The 20,818-nt window shown below is 36.8% G+C and overlaps 1 protein-coding gene across 7 annotated transcripts in view; it reads left to right on the forward strand.

The window, feature by feature from the left end:
- The window catches only part of CDH11 (cadherin 11), a 163,973-nt gene that overhangs the window by 134,043 nt on the left and 9,112 nt on the right, over window positions 1–20,818 (forward strand). For all 7 annotated transcript variants that reach the window (XM_017543289.2, XM_017543287.2, XM_017543291.2 and 4 more), the window contains 3 exons: window positions 5,546–5,682; window positions 6,523–6,656; window positions 6,891–7,008. In XM_017543289.2, the coding sequence (XP_017398778.1) occupies window positions 5,546–5,682; window positions 6,523–6,656; window positions 6,891–7,008 (389 nt within the window). The remainder of the gene's footprint in view (window positions 1–5,545; window positions 5,683–6,522; window positions 6,657–6,890; window positions 7,009–20,818) is intronic.

The following is a 20,818-nucleotide window of genomic DNA, read 5'->3' on the forward strand; positions in this document are numbered from 1 at the left end:
GTCTATAATGAAATAATTGTCTAAGGTCATGATGATTTACACGTTAAGCTTTATGGTTTTAGCTTTCACATATAAGTTTTTTAAATCAATTTTGAGTATACTTTTATATATGTTCTCAGGAAGGGATCCAAATTTATTATTTTGCATATACATATCCAATTATGCCAGCACTATTTGTTGAAAAGACTCTTCTTTCTTAATTGAATGGTCTTGGCATTAATGTTGGAAATTGGTGATGGTCATAGAATCCAGGTTTGTTTCTGTACTCTTGATTACATTCCACCGATTATATGTCTGTCCGTTCGGCAGTACCACATAGTCTTCATCACCATAGCTTTGTAATATGTTTCAAAATCAGAAACTGTGAGTTCTTCATCTTTTCCCCACCGCCTATTTTTGTAGATAATGTTATATGGGAGGACAGTCACACCATTTGTTTGCATATTACCTATGTCTCCTTTCCTGCTACAAGGGCAGAGTTGAGTAGTTGAGACAGAGATTCTAATTTCTGCATGAGCTAAAACATTTGCTGGCTAGCCCTTTGCAGAACATGTTTTATGGCCCCTGTTCTAACTCATCACTGCACCTACCACTAAACAGAGTACATAGCCCAAAGTCAATATCTAACAAATATTTATTGAACAAATAAGTAAAATAACTCCTGATTTGACTTAGAACGTCAAGCTCACAGTTTCTGAGTGTGAAATAGGAAGTGTAATAGAAGTGATGACATCTTATTCACACATTCATTTAACAAATCTTCATTGAGCACACACTGGGGGTTCCCAACGTACTTAGGGAGGCAGACACTTATTAAAGAGTAAATGGATCTAAGTATGAAAAATAATTACATGAACTATGGAGTTTGTCCATTTCTATCAAAGAAAACAGTGGCAGGGAAGAAAAAATTCCCAACTGTAAGTGTTGTTGTGTTGCTTTTGGATCTTTGAACATTGATTCTTCTGAGGAAAAGAGAGATAATTAACATTTACTGAACGTCTTCTCAGCCTCATACTACAGGTTTTACAAAGTTATTTCAGTCAGTTCTCACTGACATTCTTTGTGGCTATGACTGCTCTTGAATTGAATAGGTGGGAAGACTGAGGCTTGAAGCAATGATGGGACTATTTTAAAGTCACGTGGACAGTCAGTGTTGAACACTGGATTTTAACCCAGATCTGTCTTGAGTTCATTCTGAGATTTTTACTTTAACTCAGCATCCTCTAATGGAAAGATTTCCCAAGAAGGTTTGATTACTGTATTCTCTCTGTGCAGAATGATACATTACATAATGACTATGGACTCTTCTAACAACTTTAGACTACTCAAAAATGTTCATGGTATGAATTTTAAATGAGTTATCTTTGGCCTAGAATATCGAAGTGCATTAGAAACTTTTTAGAAGAGCAGGGACTGTGACGTAGAAACACTCACTCATTCCCTCTGCACCTCATTTTCTTCAATGATTCACATCTGCAATTGATTATTTGGGTCATGTTTACTTCATGCCTACATGTGGCTCTTCTGCACATGTAGGCAATTTCCATGTCTGTAATTATCCAAGGATGCTCAATATCACGCTTGAACCAACCCCCCACTCCCACCTACTTGGGTCTTTAGGTTCTTTAGAAATGCCAGACAAATTATAAGAGAATAGTCAAAGCTTTTTGTTTGTTTGTTTTTGAGACAGGGTTTCAGTCTGTCAACCAGCCTGGAGTGCAGTGGCATCATCATGGCTTACTGCAGACTTGAGCTCCCTGGGCTCAAGTGATCCTCCCACATCAGCCTCCCAAGTAACTGGGACTACAGGTGCATGCCACCATGCCTGTCTAATTTTGCTTTTGTTTTTGTAGAGAAGGGGTCTTACTATGTTGCTCGTGCTGGTCTCGAACTTCTGGGCTTAAGTGATCCTCCTGGCTCAGCTTCCCAATATGCCGGGATTTCAGGCATGAACCACTACACCTAGCCTATTCAAAGCTTTTTTTCTGATGGGTCTTTTATTCTCCCTACCTAATTTCCTGGTTGCTTCTCTTCACCTTTGAGGAAATTTGTGTCCTTGGACATGTAATAGAGGCCTTGAAATATCACCCTAACTCAACTTCTTGGAAATTCTGCAGATTTTTTTTTTCTTAGACTGTAGCATTAGACACATTTTTGTTTATGATTTTCTTTCTAAAATATTCTCTCCCTTTAGTTTTCTTGGCACTAATCTCTTATGCCTCTGATAACACTGTGCCTGGTACCTGATGTCTTCACTAGTCTTTAATCCCTGTCCAGGCACTGACTTGGTCCTTTCTCTCTCTGTGTCCACCTGTTGGGCTTTTACCTATGCTGTAATTGACCTGAGTTGCTGCTTCAGATTTCCTGCTCCTAGGCTGATCTTTCTCCCCAATTCTAATTCTGCATTTACAATATTGTCTGTTGTGCATTTTCACCCATTTGCTTTTTCTTTCACTGGCTCACTTATTTATCCAAGACATATTTTTGATCTTATGATGATTGTGGCATACTTTAAAACAGAAACGGTTGTTTCCACCCTGACTTCCCGAAGCCTACAATCGAGTTGAGTCTTTGCTCTCTGAGCATTTTGACATATCCCTAATTAAATGCCAACCTTTCCCTCCTGGCAATTGACTTTTTTTCCTTTTCTTTTTCATTATTTTTAATTTTTTAGGTAATTTTAACTTTCGTTTTTGATTAAGAGGTACATGTGTAGGTTTATTACATGGCTATATTGCATAGTGCTGAGGTTGGAGGTATGATTGATCCTGTCTTATTATACGGCATATATCCAAAGGAAAATCAATTTTATAAAAATTTATTTTACAATATTTATCCAAAAGAAAATAAAAAGACGCAAGCACTCAAATGTTCATCACAGCACTATTCACAATAGCAAAGACTTTCTTTTTCAGTGTCTCCAAATCTCCCTCTCTCAGACACTCAGGTGAGAAACAACCTTCCCTCAGCCTTCCCTAGATGTTCAAATATCCAATAAATCCTACTGGGGCTTTTGTCATCATCTAGGATTCCATTTCCTCTGTCAACCCTGTACTTCTCTCTCATCACCTTGTGTATTTAAAATGACATCAAATCCTTAAGTTTCCTCTGCTCCTTCTTCTACTCTATCTTGCTCAGACCATCTTGCCCATCATATGGTATTGATCTCCTTGAGAGCTTGCTTCCATTTATTTGTTCCTCTGCTGAAAGCCTTCCATGATTTCTCTCTGGCTATGGGATGAAGGTCACACTCTTACATTCGAGAGCTTCCACAATCCATTCTCAGTGTGTAACAGCAGCATCAACAACAAAAATAATAGCAGTTACTGTTGGTTGCAATGCTTACTCTGTGTGAGTCACTACATTATGTATATTAAACATTTATTATTTTATTGAATTCTCACAGATAACATAAAAGTTAGGTACTATTAATATTCCAGTTCAGACAGGTTCCTGCCATCCCAGCTACCCAGGAGGTTGAGGCAGGAGGATGATGTAAGCAGGAGTTCAAGACCAGCTGGGGTAACATAGTAAGATTCTATTAGAAGGAAAAAATATATATATATGTGTGTGTGTGTGTGTGTCTGTCTGTGTGTGTGTGTGTGTGTGTGTGTGTACGCATTTTAAAAGATAGATATGCTAAGGTTCAAAGAACTTAAGTGGCTTTTCCAATATCATCCAGCTTCTATGTAGCAGATCATGAAGTTGTACCTAGCACTTCTAAAACCTCAAAACTCATGCCATTCATTTCTATAGAATAATGATTGAATTTTTAATGATCTTTCTTTCTATGTGTATGTTGTCATGTCAACTAAATAGTGAGCCCCCTCATGGAAGCAGAAAAGTCTTTGATTATTTTTTTGATTCCTTTCCACTTAGTGTTATCTGCTGAGGGCTCAGTTGCTGAGCCTCTCCTGACATTGATGAGATGTGTGAATATCTTTGGTTTGGTCACTGTGCAAGGGAACTCATCTCATTCCATTCTTATGCGGACCTGTGAACTTAAGTGACATAATGAATGAGCTCATGTTTGTATACTGTGAAGAGTCACTCGGTGTGAGTCCCTCTTTCCTGAGAAGAACATGATATAGAATTAGAAGATCTGGGTTCCAATATTGTCTCTTCCAGAAACTAGACATAGGCCATTTGTAAATTTCATCTTTTGTAAATCTAGGTAATTAAACCTTCTGATATTCCTGGTCTCTGCTTTCTCTAATAGCCTTCGGTTTTTGACCATCACTGAATGCCTTCTGACATACTCATTCTGTAAATTTTTGAAAATCATAACTTAGACCTCTAAGAGCAGAAAACTACCCACTTATGAAGCTCAGCATATTACCTGAATTAACATAACCAATTTTTGTTCTTTTCTACTTTGAAGTTAGTATAAGGGAGTGGAAAGGGAAAGGTCTTTGGAGCTCAACAGACCCATTAAAACAAGATTGTATACTGGGCAAGTTATTTTACAACTCAGTAAAACCATTCTTCCCCCATCTCCCACCTCACTTTGCCATAAATACAGCCCAATAATATTATGTGATTTTTTTGTTATTTATTAGTAAAAAGTTAATTTAGTGGATGGGAGCAGCTAAAACCTTCAAGCTATGCTGTTATGCACAGCCTGGAGTCATTAAAATATGGGAAGAAATGCCCTACAAATAAATGGCCAAGCTTACTTTGTACATTGCACACTGGAATTCAGATGCAAGCAAACTGAGTACCCCTAAAACCAGATAAACTAAACAGATTTACTGAAATATAGTTAATTTTTTCTTTTTTGAGACAGAGTCTCTCTCTGTCACCCAGGCTGGAGTGCAGTGGCATCATCTCACTCACTGTAGCCTCCACTTCCCGTGTTCAAGTGATTCTCATGCCTCAACCTCTTGAGTAACTGGGATTATAGGGTGTGCCACCACCCCCAGCTAATTTTTGTATTTTTTTAGCAGAGATGGGATTTTGCCATATTGGCCAGGCTGGTCTTGAACTCCTGACCTCAAATGATCCACCCATCTCAACCTGCCAAAGCGCTGAGATTACAGGAGTGAGCCACCACACGAGGCTGCAGTTTTCTTTAAATAAAGACAAATGGATTTTTAGGTCTATACAGCATCTTGATAAGTTTTAGTACACTTGAAAGTATTTAGTATTTCATATGCAAAAATCTGGCAGAGGTTTGATACATATGTGACTTTCTGAGTAGTTTGGGAGCAAGGCAAACTCACTTCCCAGATGCAGTTTCATAAATATTCAGAGGATGGGTGATTGTAGTAAATATGGAGAAATATGCACCATGTTATTATACTTCTCAATCAAATATGCTAAACAACTCTTTCATTCTTTGTACTGAATAAGGAATTCCAGTGTGGCAAAATTATTTCTATAAAAGATTCATGTATGAAGTTTCAAAAGTAAATTTGATTAGAAAGAAAATCCAGCTTAAGCAATTCACTGAGAAACTTGCTTTAAATATAGCAAGGAGAAAATATTCAAATATTAAGCTGCTCCGAATGTCTTGGTCTAATTGCTTCATTTGCATTCTGCTTAGGTATTCCATCGATCGTCACACTGACCTCGACAGATTTTTCACTATTAATCCAGAGGATGGTTTTATTAAAACTACAAAACCTCTGGATAGAGAGGAAACAGCCTGGCTCAACATCACTGTCTTTGCAGCAGAAATCCGTAAGTTTCCTCCTCAGGGTTTTGATTTTACTTTACCAAGTATTATTACTTCAGACTTTATATTCTGGAAAATAAAATAGCTGAGATAGCCTAACTTTTTTGGTCTTAAACAGATTTTTCAGTCTTTAACATGTATTTTTGGTTATCTCTCTCGGAAGACACATAGGCAAAGGGAGATGTTTTTGTTTTCTCTGACAGAACTGTGTATAGACTTGGCAAGAGAGTTCACAGCTCTCAGGAGTTTGAAACTCATAACCATCACTGAAAGATTTCCCACTCCATCCAGTCACTAGTCTTTGCTAAAACCAGAAAAGCAAAGTGCTTAGGCCCAAGGTTTGTGGTTCTTGTTTATGTATAGACAACAACTGAAACTTGATCATGCATCAGGTTGACCCGTCATTAAGCCTCCTTTCTGGACCGTGCCCCAGAATCCCTGATTCAGTAGGTCTGGGATAGAGTTCGAGAGTTTTTGTTTCCAAGAAGTCCCCAGGTGGTTTTATTGCTTCTCTGTATACTCCCACATTTAAGAAGCGCTTTGATAGATTACTCTCTGGGGAACAGGATCCATAATAAGCCTTTAGAATTAAAACTCAGCATCATAATCAGTAGACATGGAAAAGTGATTTAGTTCTTACTGATCTAACATTGACACTTATTCTAGGATATGCCTTTCCCACTGTACTTAGCACCCTTCAGCTCTTACATAGATTCTGTGACAAGAACATCTCTTCCTGCACTGCCCAAATGGGTGGTTGGAGCTCACTCTTTTCCAAGGGCATGCTGGGACCAATGTGTATTTCTCCCTGACCTTTCTCGACTGTCTGCATTCTCTCTTCCCAGACAATCGGCATCAGGAAGCCAAAGTCCCAGTGGCCATTAGGGTCCTTGATGTCAACGATAATGCTCCCAAGTTTGCTGCCCCTTATGAAGGTTTCATCTGTGAGAGTGATCAGACCAAGCCGCTTTCCAACCAGGTAATGCTGCTTTCCCTAACCCTGGCTAGGAGCAACACACTTGAAAATAGAGTGTGTCTTTTAAAGCATCACCTAGAGATAGCAACCACTGCCCAAAAGGGTTTCAGAGCCAAGGGTTTGCTCTGAAGCTGTGTTCTCTAATTAAAATCAGGGTTTCTAGTCAGTCAGGAATTTTTGAATAAATGATGTGCCAATGTCAGCATGATTTATTTATGGGCCACCTTTCTCTTTCAGCCAATTGTTACAATTAGTGCAGATGACAAGGATGACACGGCCAATGGACCAAGATTTATCTTCAGCCTACCCCCTGAAATCATTCACAATCCAAATTTCACAGTCAGAGACAACCGAGGTTCGTACTAAGGTTTCTATGCATTCAGAGAAGTAGAACTGGAAAACAAATGGCGTTTACATTGCATAGCACAAGTATTTTAACTAATCTTTATAATGTCTTCCTGTTGAAGAACACACCAGAAATAATAATGTCACCTCTGTTCTGAAACATGGGTTCATGTGATGCATGTGAATAAGTGAGTCTAATTTTATTTTACTTTTCTTGGCTTTGATATTCATGAAGCAGTCGGAAAACTAAGTGGGGAAGCTTACAGGGTCAATATGCAAACAACTCCATTTATCTTTTTTTTCAGGAGGTTGATAAACCCTTGGGGGAAGATGGCTTTATGAATATTGATATCAAGTAAAGCATTAAAAGAGATTAGTTCAACTTTGTAAGGCAATTTAATCTTTCAGCTGGCCTTCCCTTCCAAGCATAGTTTTAATGCAATGTGGCTGGGTACGGAGCTTGTTATCTAAAAGTAGTTGCAGAATGGTTGCCTGAAGGGCATGAAACAAAGCATTGTTTGTCCATTATGAAAATGGCAAAATTTAATATGATTCCTGCTTCTCCTTTCATCAGTTAAGGAGGTTCCAGACTTGCAGATTATTAGAAATAGATGTATTCATTTACGTAATCCAAGAACTGATACAGTCCCTAAAGTTGGTGGCAGAGCCAGCAACAATGAGTATGTATGTATGTTTTTTACTCTCAGCCACACTGTTTTGCTCTGTGCATTACTTGGTAGTGAAATAGCCCATTTAAGTTTGTGACGGTGCAGGCCTGTGAAAACAGGGAGACAAGTGCCATCATTTAACATGGGAGCAAAAGGAGGAATAATGATTGCTATATTCCTGCAATCCATGCTAGCCATCTCCTAGGCCATAGATCGATTGCTTGCCCGGTGATTGAGAACAAGCTTAGAGGTTCCTAAACTTTCTAGCAAATGTTATTACTTTCCCCAATATTGTTATCACTATAATCAGTACCATAAATACCAGTTGCTGTGTTCCATGACCCATGCCAAGATCCTTTCTACACTCTGTCCACTTAGTTTTTTTTAACAACATCCTAGGCAGGCATCATTATCACCCATATTCCACAGATGAACAAAACAAGGCACAGAATCATTGAATAACTTGTTTCAAATCAATCAACCAAATAGAAGTTATGGCTGGGTTTAAACCTAGGCTCTCAGAGGCCGGATGCTATAGCCTTAACCACTGACTCCTTCTGCGTTGATGATTAAAGCAGACAGGTGCTCCCCATCCTGTTTGGGCTTTAAGAGTACATGATTTGATTTATTTTATTATTTCTTCAACTCATGTGAGTATTTAATTATGAGCCTTATAAATCAAGCACACACCAAACTAGATGATGGGGCAAAATGCACTAGGTATTATGACAGCCTTTTCTCTCCCAATGCCTTGCTTTCTATAATGAACTTGCTCTTAAGAACTGAAGTGTGAAGGAAGTTATATGTAAAAAAAAAAAAATGAGTTTTAAAAGAAGCCTATGAAACAACCCCTGATTCACTGTGTAAATGATTCCATCATTTTAAAACAGAAACATTACTTGACGCTCTTTGATTTTGTACTTACACTAGGATTTTTCTTTCACCTTTTGGCTTTGGTGAATGTGCACTTGTAAGTCTCTGAAAGAGATAATTCTGCAAATCACTAAAGTAAATGGATAGTTCTCAACCAGAAACACACCCAGACATGTAATATAGGAATTCATTTTGTAATGATAGTTTTTCTCCAAAACAGGGAAGCTCAGGCACATAGTAAAGATTTAAAAATGTGTACTGAACTGAATTGAACAGGGTGGCACAAACTGTTTGCATAATGCTTTCTAAGATATGTATACATCTGTACTTGAATTTATGAAAATCCCTATGTTTACTCTTGAAATTTTCTGCATTTTCAAATTTGTTTCCAGTTTCACCTTGAATTCACGGACTGCTATGTTTTTTCTGCTTAGGCTTATATCAGTTTTCTGACAAAGAAATGCTTGTAACCATATATTGCGTAATGGATTTAGTTTTAACACTAGTGAAGAGATTGATTCAGTTTTCCAGAAAACTCAGATGTTCTCATGTGCCTCTTAGCCACCATCTTTTGTCTAGCTTCTCAAATATTTGGGGTCAATCATTCACCTGTGTTGATGCAATTCTCAACTTACATTGGAGATCTAATTCCTGGGGCTGTATTCCTAGCAATATTCCTGTTTATCATGGGACACTTACAAAAAGGATCTTTACTAAAGTTCCCCTGCTGTGTGATAACTGCCTCCATCACCTGCCTATACATTTTCTTTTTATATATGCAATCATATTTAGTTGCTCTTAACCTCTGAAAACATTACACTAAGACATATTGTTCTCTAGGGAGTTATAAGTATTTTACCTTGTCACAGCACTTCATGGATACCATCTATATTTTCAAGGAGATTATATAACCCTAGATAAGTGCATTTGCTGAACAATTAATCACCCCATCTTCTCTTATAAGAGACTGATACCACTGTTGAGCTACCATTTTTGCAGAAAATCGCTACTTTTTAAGAAAAATTACTTTATTAACTATGGCAAACAGTTAATGAAAACTCCCATGTTTAAAGCTATTACAGAACCTTAAAGCAAATAGAGTCCTATAATTATCATTTAATAGAGTTTCTTTCTACTAGCTCCTAAAAGTAATTACATATTGAAGTAATCCAAAAGGAGTAATCACATTCCACATCCTATTAATAGCCTACTGAGTTACCAAATTTCTCAGCTGAGACTGCTTTCCATAGAAAACATGAGATAATGGTTTATATCATGCTGAGTAAAAGCATCAAGTTTCTTTCTCCTTGAGTGTTTACTTCCATTATGCCATGTAAATAATCAGTATTGTGTTTGCCTAAACTCCGGCATAAGCATTCGGCATTTTTAAGAATATAAGAGGAAAAGCCATCTTAATACACACAAGCCTTTTATTTCTTTTTATCTCATTCCACTCCACAGCCCAAGCTTCAAAGCCAACTCAGCAGGCAGCAGGAAAGCAGAACACTGGATGATTCTGCAACATTTAAGCCCATCTTGAGCTACTAATATCAGGAATAGGGCTGTTTGGGTAGGTGAAGAGCTGGTCCGCCCAGGTTTTGAGATGCATTTACTTTGAAAATATCAGGCATGTGGCATCTCTTAAATCACAAGAAATATGTAATGGATGAGAAAAGTGCAAAGAAAAAAAAAAAAAGGCTGAGATAATATCTCTCCTCTACGTAGCTCTTAACTGGTTTATAAAGCTTTCTCATGCCATTGATTCACCCAGTTCTTCAAGCGGCCACATAGGGCAGACATGTGTAATATTTTATCCAATTTTCAGATAAGGGAAGAATATGAGACATCAGAAGGATCAGTGATTTGCTCAAGGTCACACAGCAATAAGTGCAAACACTAAATCTGAATATTTGGAGGACCCTGTCTGTTGCACATGGCACACTGTAAAACGAATATAAAGCTTGTGTCTCTTCTAAGTTAGTCATTTAAAAAAGTCTTTGTTTATCCCATTGTCAGATAATAACAATCCTCAGAAGAAGCACAATCTGAAATTTAATTTATGGATTAATCTAGGAATCCAGGGAATGCGTGAACAGAGGAGGAAGAAGAACTTCAATTTTCATTTTAATCACAGCCATAATAATTCTAGTAAAATACATTTGTGAAGAAGTTTATAATTTGCTTCTTTTACATAATTAATACCTATTTCTTGTAGGAAAATTGGGAAATACAAACCAGCAAATATAATATTAAAACAGTAAAATAACTTGATAATAGGCTGCCCAGAAATAATCACAGCTATTTGTGTATCCTTTCTTTGCATACATTTCTTTTTTTAAGAAAGAAAAAGAACAGAAATTGTAAAATACATGTCCACTTATTTTCCCACTTTTCTCCCCACTTGTTGACCATTTCCTAAGTATTATTTATGAAATATTTAGTCATGCCCAAATGCTTTGTAACACTGTCTTTGTCGTCTTCTACATTTTTTATGATTAGATTTTTTTGACTTTCCATTCTTCCCATTCTGTCTATTTACTCTGGCATCATATTTTTCTTAAATAGTTTTATACATATATGTGTTAAACCTGACAGATGCTTTCTCTGCATTATTTTTATTACTATTTTACAAATCTTGCTTTTTTATTCCTTCAGATATAATTTAGAATTATTTTTCAGGTGCTTGGCAAGTACTTTTGTGAATCTTATTGAGTTTATCTTAAATTTATGGATCAATTTAAGAAGAAATAAAATTTTAAAAATATTCCTCCCATCCAAAACCATGGTCTGACTTTCCATTGAATCAATTCTCCTTTTATGACCATCAGGAAGTCTTTGTAGTTTTCTTCATTTTTGTACCATGTATTTCTTATTAGGTTTATGGTTAGCTACTTTAGATTTTGGAAGATATTATAAAGTAAATTTTACATAATGTTTTCTATTATTTTTCTGGCTTTCGAGGTTTCAATTTAGTATTTTATGTGATTCTATTTTATGTCCTTTTTAAGCATACCACTGTCACTGTATTTCTTTTTTTTTTTTCTTTTTACTTTTTAATGGGTTGCCTTAGAGTTTAAACTATACATTTACAATTAATCCAAGTCTGTTATCAAATAACACTACGTCTCTTCACAGGTAGTACAAGTACCTTATAATAAGAAATTAATCCTAATTTCTCCTTCCTGTTCCTTATATCATTGTTGTCACTTATTTCACTCATAAATAAGCGTGTGTGTGTGTGTGTGTGTGTGCGTGTGTGTGTGTGTGTTTCATGCACTACATAACAAGGACAGCAGCAGACAACATATACAAATGTGGCCCAATAAGATTATAATTGTGGTGAAAAATTCCTATCACCTAGTATTAACTATAATTACATTTTCAAACATTATTTTAGAGAGTACTCATTCTATTTATCAAAAATAAAGTTCATTTTAAAACAGCTTCAGGCCAGTCCATCAGGATGTATTCCAGAATAAGGCATTGTTACCATAGAACACAACAGCTCCATGTGCATACTATCCCTGAAAACCCTACAGTGAGACGAGATGTGGAGGTGGAAGACAGTGATATTAATAATCCTGATCCAGTGTAGGCATAGGCTAATGTGTGGGTTTATGTCTTAGTTTTGAACTAAAACGTTTCTTTCTTTTTTTTTTGGAGGGGGGGATGGAGTCTCGCTCTGTCGCCTACTAGGCTGGAATCATTTCGGCTCTCTGCAGCCTCTGCCTCCCAGGTTCCAGCGATTTTCCTGCCTCACCATCCCAAGTAGCTGGGATTACAGGTGCCCATCACCACACCCAGCTAATTTTTTTTTTAAATTTTTTGTATCTTTAGTAGAGACAGGGCTTCACCATGTTGGCCAGGCTGGTCTCAAACTCCTCATCTCAGGTGATCCACCTGTATTGGCCTCCCAAAATTAGGATTACAGGAGTGAGCCACCACACCCAGCCAACAAAAATGTTTAAAAGGTTAAAGAAATAATAAAATTAAAATTAAAAAAATTTAAAAAAATCAAAGTTGATTTATTATTGAAAAAATAATGTCTTGTAAGTTAAGTGTAGGCTACGTGTACAGTGTTTATAAAGTCTACAGTAGGGTACAGTCATGTCCTAGGCCTTCACATTCACTCACTCAGTGACTCACCCACTTCGTGTCCTGAACACACCATTCATACGAAGTCCCCTATACAGGCATACCATTTTTTATCTTTTATGTCATATTTTTACTGTACCTTTTCTATGTTTAAACACAGAAATATTTACCCTTTGTGTTATAATTGCCTACGGTATTCAATATAGTAACATGATGTACAGGTTTGTAGCCTAAGAGCCATAGGCTATACCATATAGGGCAGGTGTGTCGTAAGCTAAGCCATCTATGTTTGTGTAAGTACACTCTGCGTTTACAGGAGCAAATCTCCTAACAATGCATTTCTCAGGATGTTTCCCTGTCACTAAGAGACTCATGACTGTATATATGAATAAGCACAAGTAATCAAACACATTGTTGCAATTCTTATTGTGAACAAATTATTATGTGTTAGGTCAATTAAACAATAAGAAAAGTATTCTTTGTCCTATGACTGGGTCTCAGAGTTTATTAAGCTTGTGCCTCTGAACTGTGAACTTCACAAGTGCTCCTCAGTTTTGTTTTTTGTCTCCCTGCTTTGCTGGGACAGGATACCTGGGGTGGCCTATGGTTGGATGTTTCTTTTCCCCAGGTCAGTTCATCTCTGATAAAATTCCAGAAAATTAGGCTTCCTTTAAAAGTTTTTTCTAAGATCAGACCTTGTTATCAAAAACAGAATGCTACCTAAAAACAGAATGCTCTGGTGTATTTCAAAATGGTTCCTTTTTGCCTCCTCCTACTGAGAGCAGGAAGTAATTTTTCTCTGTTATTCACTGTAAGGACCATGTAGAGTTCCTGGAGTCTCTATATCTACCTGTACGTTTCCAATTTGGGGACAGCTATTTGCCCTGTAAACTCATTTCTCTTAGGAATATAGAAAAAGTTGTTAAATTTCTAGTTTGTTTGTTTTTTTATTTGGATGGAGAGGTGACTTCCAAGCTTCTCATGAATCAGACTGTACTAAATCTGGTCTAATTTTATTTTCTTAGTCACTACATTTAGTATTAATTATAACTATTTTAATTTATTTATTGGGCATTATTACAAAGTGATATAACTTAGCTGATTTTCCTGGGTTTTCTAGAGTGATAACTACATAAAAATTAATGGCAATTTGTTTCACCTTTTAAAATATTTGTTTTTCATCTAATTGCATAGATTTATACTTTTCAAGTATGTGTTATAGCAATGGTAATGGCCATTCTTGATTTACTTATTACTTTAATAGGAAAATTAGTTTTCGAGTTTCATCAATAAACATACTGTTGATTGTTAGATTAAAATTAGGATTTGTGTTTCAGGCTGTGAGTGTGTGTGAAAGAGACAGAGAGAAAAAAAAGAGAGAGAGAACTTCTTTTACACTGTTGTTACTAAAAAATAAATGTTTAATGTTTATCACAATTTTTTGATTCTAACAACAAGATAATATAGATTTGTCTGCTGACCTAATAACCTGGTAATTATAATTACAATATTCTAATATTAACTTCATAATTTTAATTTTCAAACCTCTTATTCTGAACAATGATCATTTGATAAGGTACAGGGGAAAAAGCAAGGCCTAGAGATTAAAGGCTTGGCTTTGCTCTTCATATCTAAAGGGGGAACAATTTTAATATTAATATCTGAATATTTGATATATAATTAATCCTAACAATGCTTTATAAAACAGTTGTCAGTTATTATACTATATTAATTGAGCTGCCAGTTTGAGAGATAAAGGCACTGACATACTAAAAACTAGTACTGAAATAGCAATATATCCCAGGGTCTCAGAACCCCAAGGCTGCATGCTTTATAATGGGCCATCTAAACTAGAATTGAAGGTTTATCAGATCATGGGGTTACATGGCTATGAGAACGTTCTGCTGTCGGCTCGAGCAGCAAAGGAAAATTTTAGGAATTTGCAATGAGTTTTTATTGTAATAACAATAAAAATACTTGGGATTTTCAAGTAAATCAATTTTAAGAGCAGTCCATTGCACACCATGAAGACTCTTCCCTATTTGATTTGGTCTTCTCTATCCTTGATGCTCCTTCTGTAGTTAGTGTCAGTTTGGCTTTAATCAAATTCTGGATATTTCTTAGGTTCCCTATGAGAGCCTCTTCTTTCCTTCCTTCTATAATCATAAAAAGCTGAGGTGTTCTCATGTACTAAGTGCCAGAAAGTGTCCTAAAAGAAGACTTTCACAGGGAATAAGACATAGCCTTTTTGATGTCAGGGAATCCCCAAAAGCACATCCGGCAAAGTTAGTTATATTGTGAAAGCACAACTAATTTTGATAGTGACCATGAATGGAGTTACCCACAGAGAAGCTGTAACTACATGGTGACCACCAAACAGGTCTGTCTGACTCCGGCCTTGACCCAACTTCACTCAGTCCTCAAAAATAAACCTGACCATGTGTCTCTCTTTCAAAAATTCTTCCCTGCCTCTCTATTTCCTATATATTTAATGGAAACTCCATAGCTTAGTGAGCAAGACATCCCATGATTTACTCCTCGTACACTTTGCTTGTACCATCTCCTTTCTCTTGCTACCTTAAATCTTAAGATTCAGAAATTTTAAACCATGTCAAGATTTTTCAAATATGCCATGCTCTCACATGTTCAGGTGCAGGGAATCTACTCCTCCATCTACACTTCCTCCTTTAAGTCTCACTGTAAATGAAGTCATCTCTTTAGTGAAGTCTGGCCCAACAGCTCAGATCATTTTGGCTGGTCTTCCTAGTGCTTCAGGAATACTGCCCTAACCTTAATTTTTCTTGGCAGTATAAATTCTAATCATATAAAACATTTCCCCATCTCCCACTAGAATATGAACTCTGTGAAAGCAATATCCAAACATTTAAGAAACGTAGGTTGACTAAAGGCATAAATTAAAAGTAAAGGAGTGGATGAGAAAACACTTCATGACATATAATCTTCTTCAGAAATTTTAGGAATTAGTGATTATTATGGAAAGAATGAATCTGTCACAAAATAATCTTCAGGATGAAAAAGACAACACATCATTTGATGCCAGAATATACTAAAGAAATCAGTGCCCTGTCACCCAGCCCTTCCATTCTTTCATCCATTCATTCATTTACTTGTCCACAAAATTATGTTGGAGACCTAGGGTTAGGGGCCAACATGAGATGACCTTCTAATATATTCATTTGGCAAGTGTAATATCCACGATGGGCCATGTGGCAGATCAATGAGCACTGACACATTCAGAGTTGAGTTTGCACTGCTTAAAAATTTTTAAAAAATAAAAAATGTTTGCATGTAAAGCAGTGTTGGTTTAGTAAGGTTAGACAAGATAGATTCACTGAGATTGAACTAATTGGCAAATAAATGCTTTTCTTTATCCACCCCTCCCAACAAACTAAGGACATTTTTTTATGAGCAGCACAAAATAGGATCTAAATATGCTTCTGATTTTTCACTTTCATAATTTAAAGATAGCCAAACAGATTTTTGTAGAATGTATTTTTCTCCCTTAATTGCTCCAATATGGAAGATGCTCTGTTGGCAGATCAAAATGGCAGATGTCTTTTAATGCCCTGCCATTTTCACTTGTGTAAATAATCATGTTTCTTTTCTGTGTAAAATTCTTTGCTGCAGTTTGCCTCACACAGAACAGAGTTTATCTGGGAACCTGCTGTCTCCCCAGCCCAACAACAACAAAATAAATAGATCTTCTTGGTAGATCAGATGTCATTCTTTCAAGGTTGCTTGTGGTCACTGACTTAACTAGTTAGCTTAAAGACCCTAAATGTCAATATCCCCCTGAATCTCTTGGTAGTTTTCTTTGTCTTAAGCTAAGAAATACCTGAGCAGTATGTTCTTTTTTCTCTATTTACCCTACCAACAAGGAGACAATTATTATCAAACATAAGTGGAAGCAGAGTTGATTATAAGAAATGTGATACAATGTAACAAAGAAAATTCTCTTAATGCTAACATACTGCATACTTCAACACCTCATACACACATGCTTGAATTTCACATGTACACAGATGATTATTCCTACCCTGTTACTCTTTATTGTACTTCTTATTTTGCAGGTTACTCAGTCTGAAAGACAATCATTGGAAGAACAGTAGTGTGTAGCTCCCTAATTCAGATAGAAGACATAGCCATCAGAGTCTTGGTCAATTTTGTTCATTAGTATGTTAAGGCTCATCATTTATAGAATATGCATCATTGTAGCATTTCCTTTATTCCAAAATATTGGGAAAGTAATAGATTTCTTCTTGTCTCTTTCACATTAATTTGTTTGTGAAGGGTGTGTGTTGGTGTGTGTACGTGTGTGTCTGGAAATGCCATGGTAAAAGCCATTGAATGAGTACCTCTGATTTTTTGTGGGTCTCATTGCCACAAAATTCTTAGGTTTCTAAAAACTGTTCTTTTACCTAGACACTGAGTCTAGAAACAGGTTTTTTTTTTGAGCCCAACTATAGGCTGCAATGGAGTTCAACTAATTAAACAATAGGTTCAACTAATTGAACAATAGGTTGTGGATATTAAAAAAGAAACTAGTTTAATTGGAATGCAATAATGTCAGTGTTCCAGGGTCAATTGTGTGCTTATAAAATTCAATGAAACCTAGAGGACTTTGAATTCTAGTTCTTTCCTTGTGCTTATGAGAATTGCTTCCCTCTTTCTCCGTTTTGTTTCCTATGAATCATTATACTTTTGCACAGTTTGAAAAATTATTTGGCATAATATATGTAAAAGTAACAAAGAACAGGATTTGCCCATATTAGCAATTCAATCAATGTTGCTGAGTTAAATCCGCTTCAATTGAACTAATAATAATAGCAGAATAATAAGATAGCAAAATGAAGATATTTAGCAAAAGCGAAATCCACAGTATAAATATAAGCAACATTGGTGAGGAGTTGAAGAAGATGGAAACTAGAAATGGACTGTGAGGTAATGAATCAGTAAAATCTGACTGTGTGGAAAAGCCAGACTGATATGAGATACATTGGAAAGAATAGCATCCAGCCATTTATTCTGTCAACACACACAACACTGCTAAATGTCTAAATGTACAAAGATGAGTGAAAAGCTAAATAAGACAAAGCCCCTGGCCTCAAGGAGGTTACTGTCTGGTGAATAGGTCAGACATTCAATCACCTGTGAAATGTGCAAAATATGCAGTGATGACAGGTAGGTAGAGGGCTTATAAGGTACTCATAAAGGCAAGAAAATAGAGGTATACACACGGGCTACTAAGTTCACCTAAGTTCATCATGGAATATTAGCAACACCAGGAGTATATTGCCACAAACTTTTTAAAATGTTCTACAAAATTTCTATTATTCCAGAAGATGACAAACATTGACATCAAAACTTGAAATTAATTTTTCAAAATTCAAAAATGTAAATGAGTATAAAAGAAATCTAAATAATTAAATGCTCAAATGATGCCTTTTGTAATTGTATGCCATCTATACTTCTGAAATCATTAAAGCTTATAACTCTGCTAAGACTTTTTAGACACATACTACGTATACATTTTATGTATGTGCTTATATATAGAGAGAGAGATAGAGAGATGTGTGTGTGTGTGTGTGTGCACACACATGAGCACAGGAATATTTTTTCCATTATCTTGACAGAGCTATTGCCACATTTCTAAGGAAAGTGGTGTGGGCTAGAGCAAAATATTCTGCTAGTGACTGAATATCTGTCCTCAGGTGTGTGGGAGCTTTTCATGTGGTAGATAGATCTTCTTCCTCTTGAGATTTGAGCAGAAATGTAGAGTAGGCAGATTTGGGTCAGCAGTGAACAAAATACCTCGCTGGGAGTAAGTCTTGGCCTACATTCTCGGCTTCCCACGTCTCCAGAGAGGATCCCCAGACTGAAGCAGCCTGTGGCCTTTTTTCGTAGGATAGACAGTCTCTGATCAGGTCAAGCTGTGAGGATTCTTTAACTTCAGAGAAGAGATGGACAGAGGAAAAGCACTGGCAAGGAAGAGCATCTACAGAGCCTTAGGGAAACTGCTGGGTGACTGATGCTGTTCCCTCAGATAAGTCTCTCTCCTGACACCACGGTGAGGGCAGAGGGTCCTGGCCCTTTGCTTTGGTGCTTCCTGTTTTCAGGTTTTCGATGTATAGGAGCTAGACCCAAATATTGCCCACTTTGATCTGCTCCAAATTTTTTCCCTTTTTTCCCCCCCTAAATGCAGGTTGTCACCCAGCGCAGTCTGTCTATCAAGGACTTTTTTTTCTCTCTCCATTCTAATGCTCCCGTTGAATGCCAGGCTTATGTATTTCTCCACTGGGCTATATCATCATCATAACCCCTATATTGGTATTCCCCAGTTGGTACTATGGAGATCATCATTATCAGGAACTTTTATATTTTATTAATATAATTAAAATATGTACAGGTAAAAGCAGCATGCGATTAGGAGTCCAGATTAAACTGAAACTTAGAAGCCTGAATTTGCTTTTCCATGAGTAAAAACACTATAATTTGTGCATTATATATCCTAGTAATTAATGGCCCCATTTGCAAGTTTTGTCCTAAGTGGGGGAAAACATAAAACTGGTTACATATCTGTGGCCAGGGATGAGAACACGGGTATCAAGATGAAAAACCAAGATGCCTGAAAAACATTTTCTTGTCATGGGAAATAACTTGCCCAGGACTGAAGAATATGAAATATTTTCTTACCTTTGAATGAAGAGTCCTTCTGCATAGGCAATTACATTCAAAGCTACAGTGACATTTCCAAGAATTCACTTTCCTCTCTTTGCCAATAAGTTCCTCTTCCTCATTAGTCTACTGCTCAAAGAGAAGAACTTCCCAGAAAAGAATTAATATTTACTGAGCATCTCCAATAGACTGGCAACTGTGCTAAGTAGCATGAATGGAATCAAATTTAACCTAAAAGTATTAGTTTCACAGGTGAGAATATGGAAAACCAAGACACCTCGTTAATATGTTTAAAGTCAGGCAATTAATATGTACAAGCTTCAAGATTCAAACCCAGGTCTGTTTGACCCCAAAGATTGAGTTTTTTACTTCTTAGAATCTTTATATAAGAAAAAGATCTGAGAAATCTCTATGGAAATTTTAAGATTGATGGAATATTTGTCATTTTCTGTTTCATCCTATTAACCTGGAGCCAATCTGACACTTTTATGGAAATACATCCTCACTGAACGTCATTTTATCTTGGGTTATCCATAAACCTCAGTAATGCATATGTCCAATGGAGGGAGACCCACTACAAGATGGATGGGGAGTTTAAAGCTAGTATGTAGTCAAACATAGGATTAAAAATTGGTTTCTATTCAAGAGATTTTGTTATTGTTAGTTTGTTTCTATTTCGACTTGTGTGTCCCTATTTATTTTTCATGAAGTTCCTGACCATAGTGGCTATTTTTTTTTTTTTTCTTCTTTTTAGAGACAGGGTCTCATTCTGTCAGCCATGGTGTAGTGCAGTGGTGCAATCATAGCTCACTGTAGTCTTGGACTCCTGGGCTCAGATACTGACTCTGGTGTCAGTATCCTAAGTAGATAGGACTATAGATGCTGGTCACCCTGCCTAGATAATTGTTTAACTTCTTATTTTTTGTAGAGACAAGGTCTCGCTATGTTGCCCAGGCTGGTCTAAAACTCCTAGCTTCAAGAGATTCTCCCACCTCAGCCTCCCAAAGTGTCAAGATTACAGGTGTGAACTACTATAGCAACCCACAGTGGATTTTTTTTTTATTATTATTCAGAGTCTCATTCTGTCTCCCAGGTTGGAGGGCAGTGGCACGATCTTAGCTCACTGCAACCTCCACCTCCCACGTTCAAGAGATTCTCTTGCTTCAGCCTCCTGAGTAACTGGAGTTATAGGCATGCCCCACCATACCCAGTTTTTTTTTTTGTATTTTTTAGTATAGAGAGGTTTTTGCTATGTTGGTCAGGCTAGTCTCAAACTCATGGCCTCAAGTGTTCTGCCTGCCTTGTTCTCCCAAGTGCTGGGATTACAGGCATAAGCCACCACACCAGGCCATAGTGACTATTTTTAATCAGTGATCAGAGTGGGTTACAAGAAAGACAGGCCATGATACTGAAATGCCACTCAGAAATGCCACTTCTAAGAGAAGGCTGACACTCCCATTGGTCGTGGAGCAACCTGGATCTAAAGGG

Source organism: Cebus imitator, unplaced genomic scaffold (assembly GCF_001604975.1).
Source record: "Cebus imitator isolate Cc_AM_T3 unplaced genomic scaffold, Cebus_imitator-1.0 Scaffold151, whole genome shotgun sequence".
NCBI classification, from domain to species: domain Eukaryota; kingdom Metazoa; phylum Chordata; class Mammalia; order Primates; family Cebidae; genus Cebus; species Cebus imitator.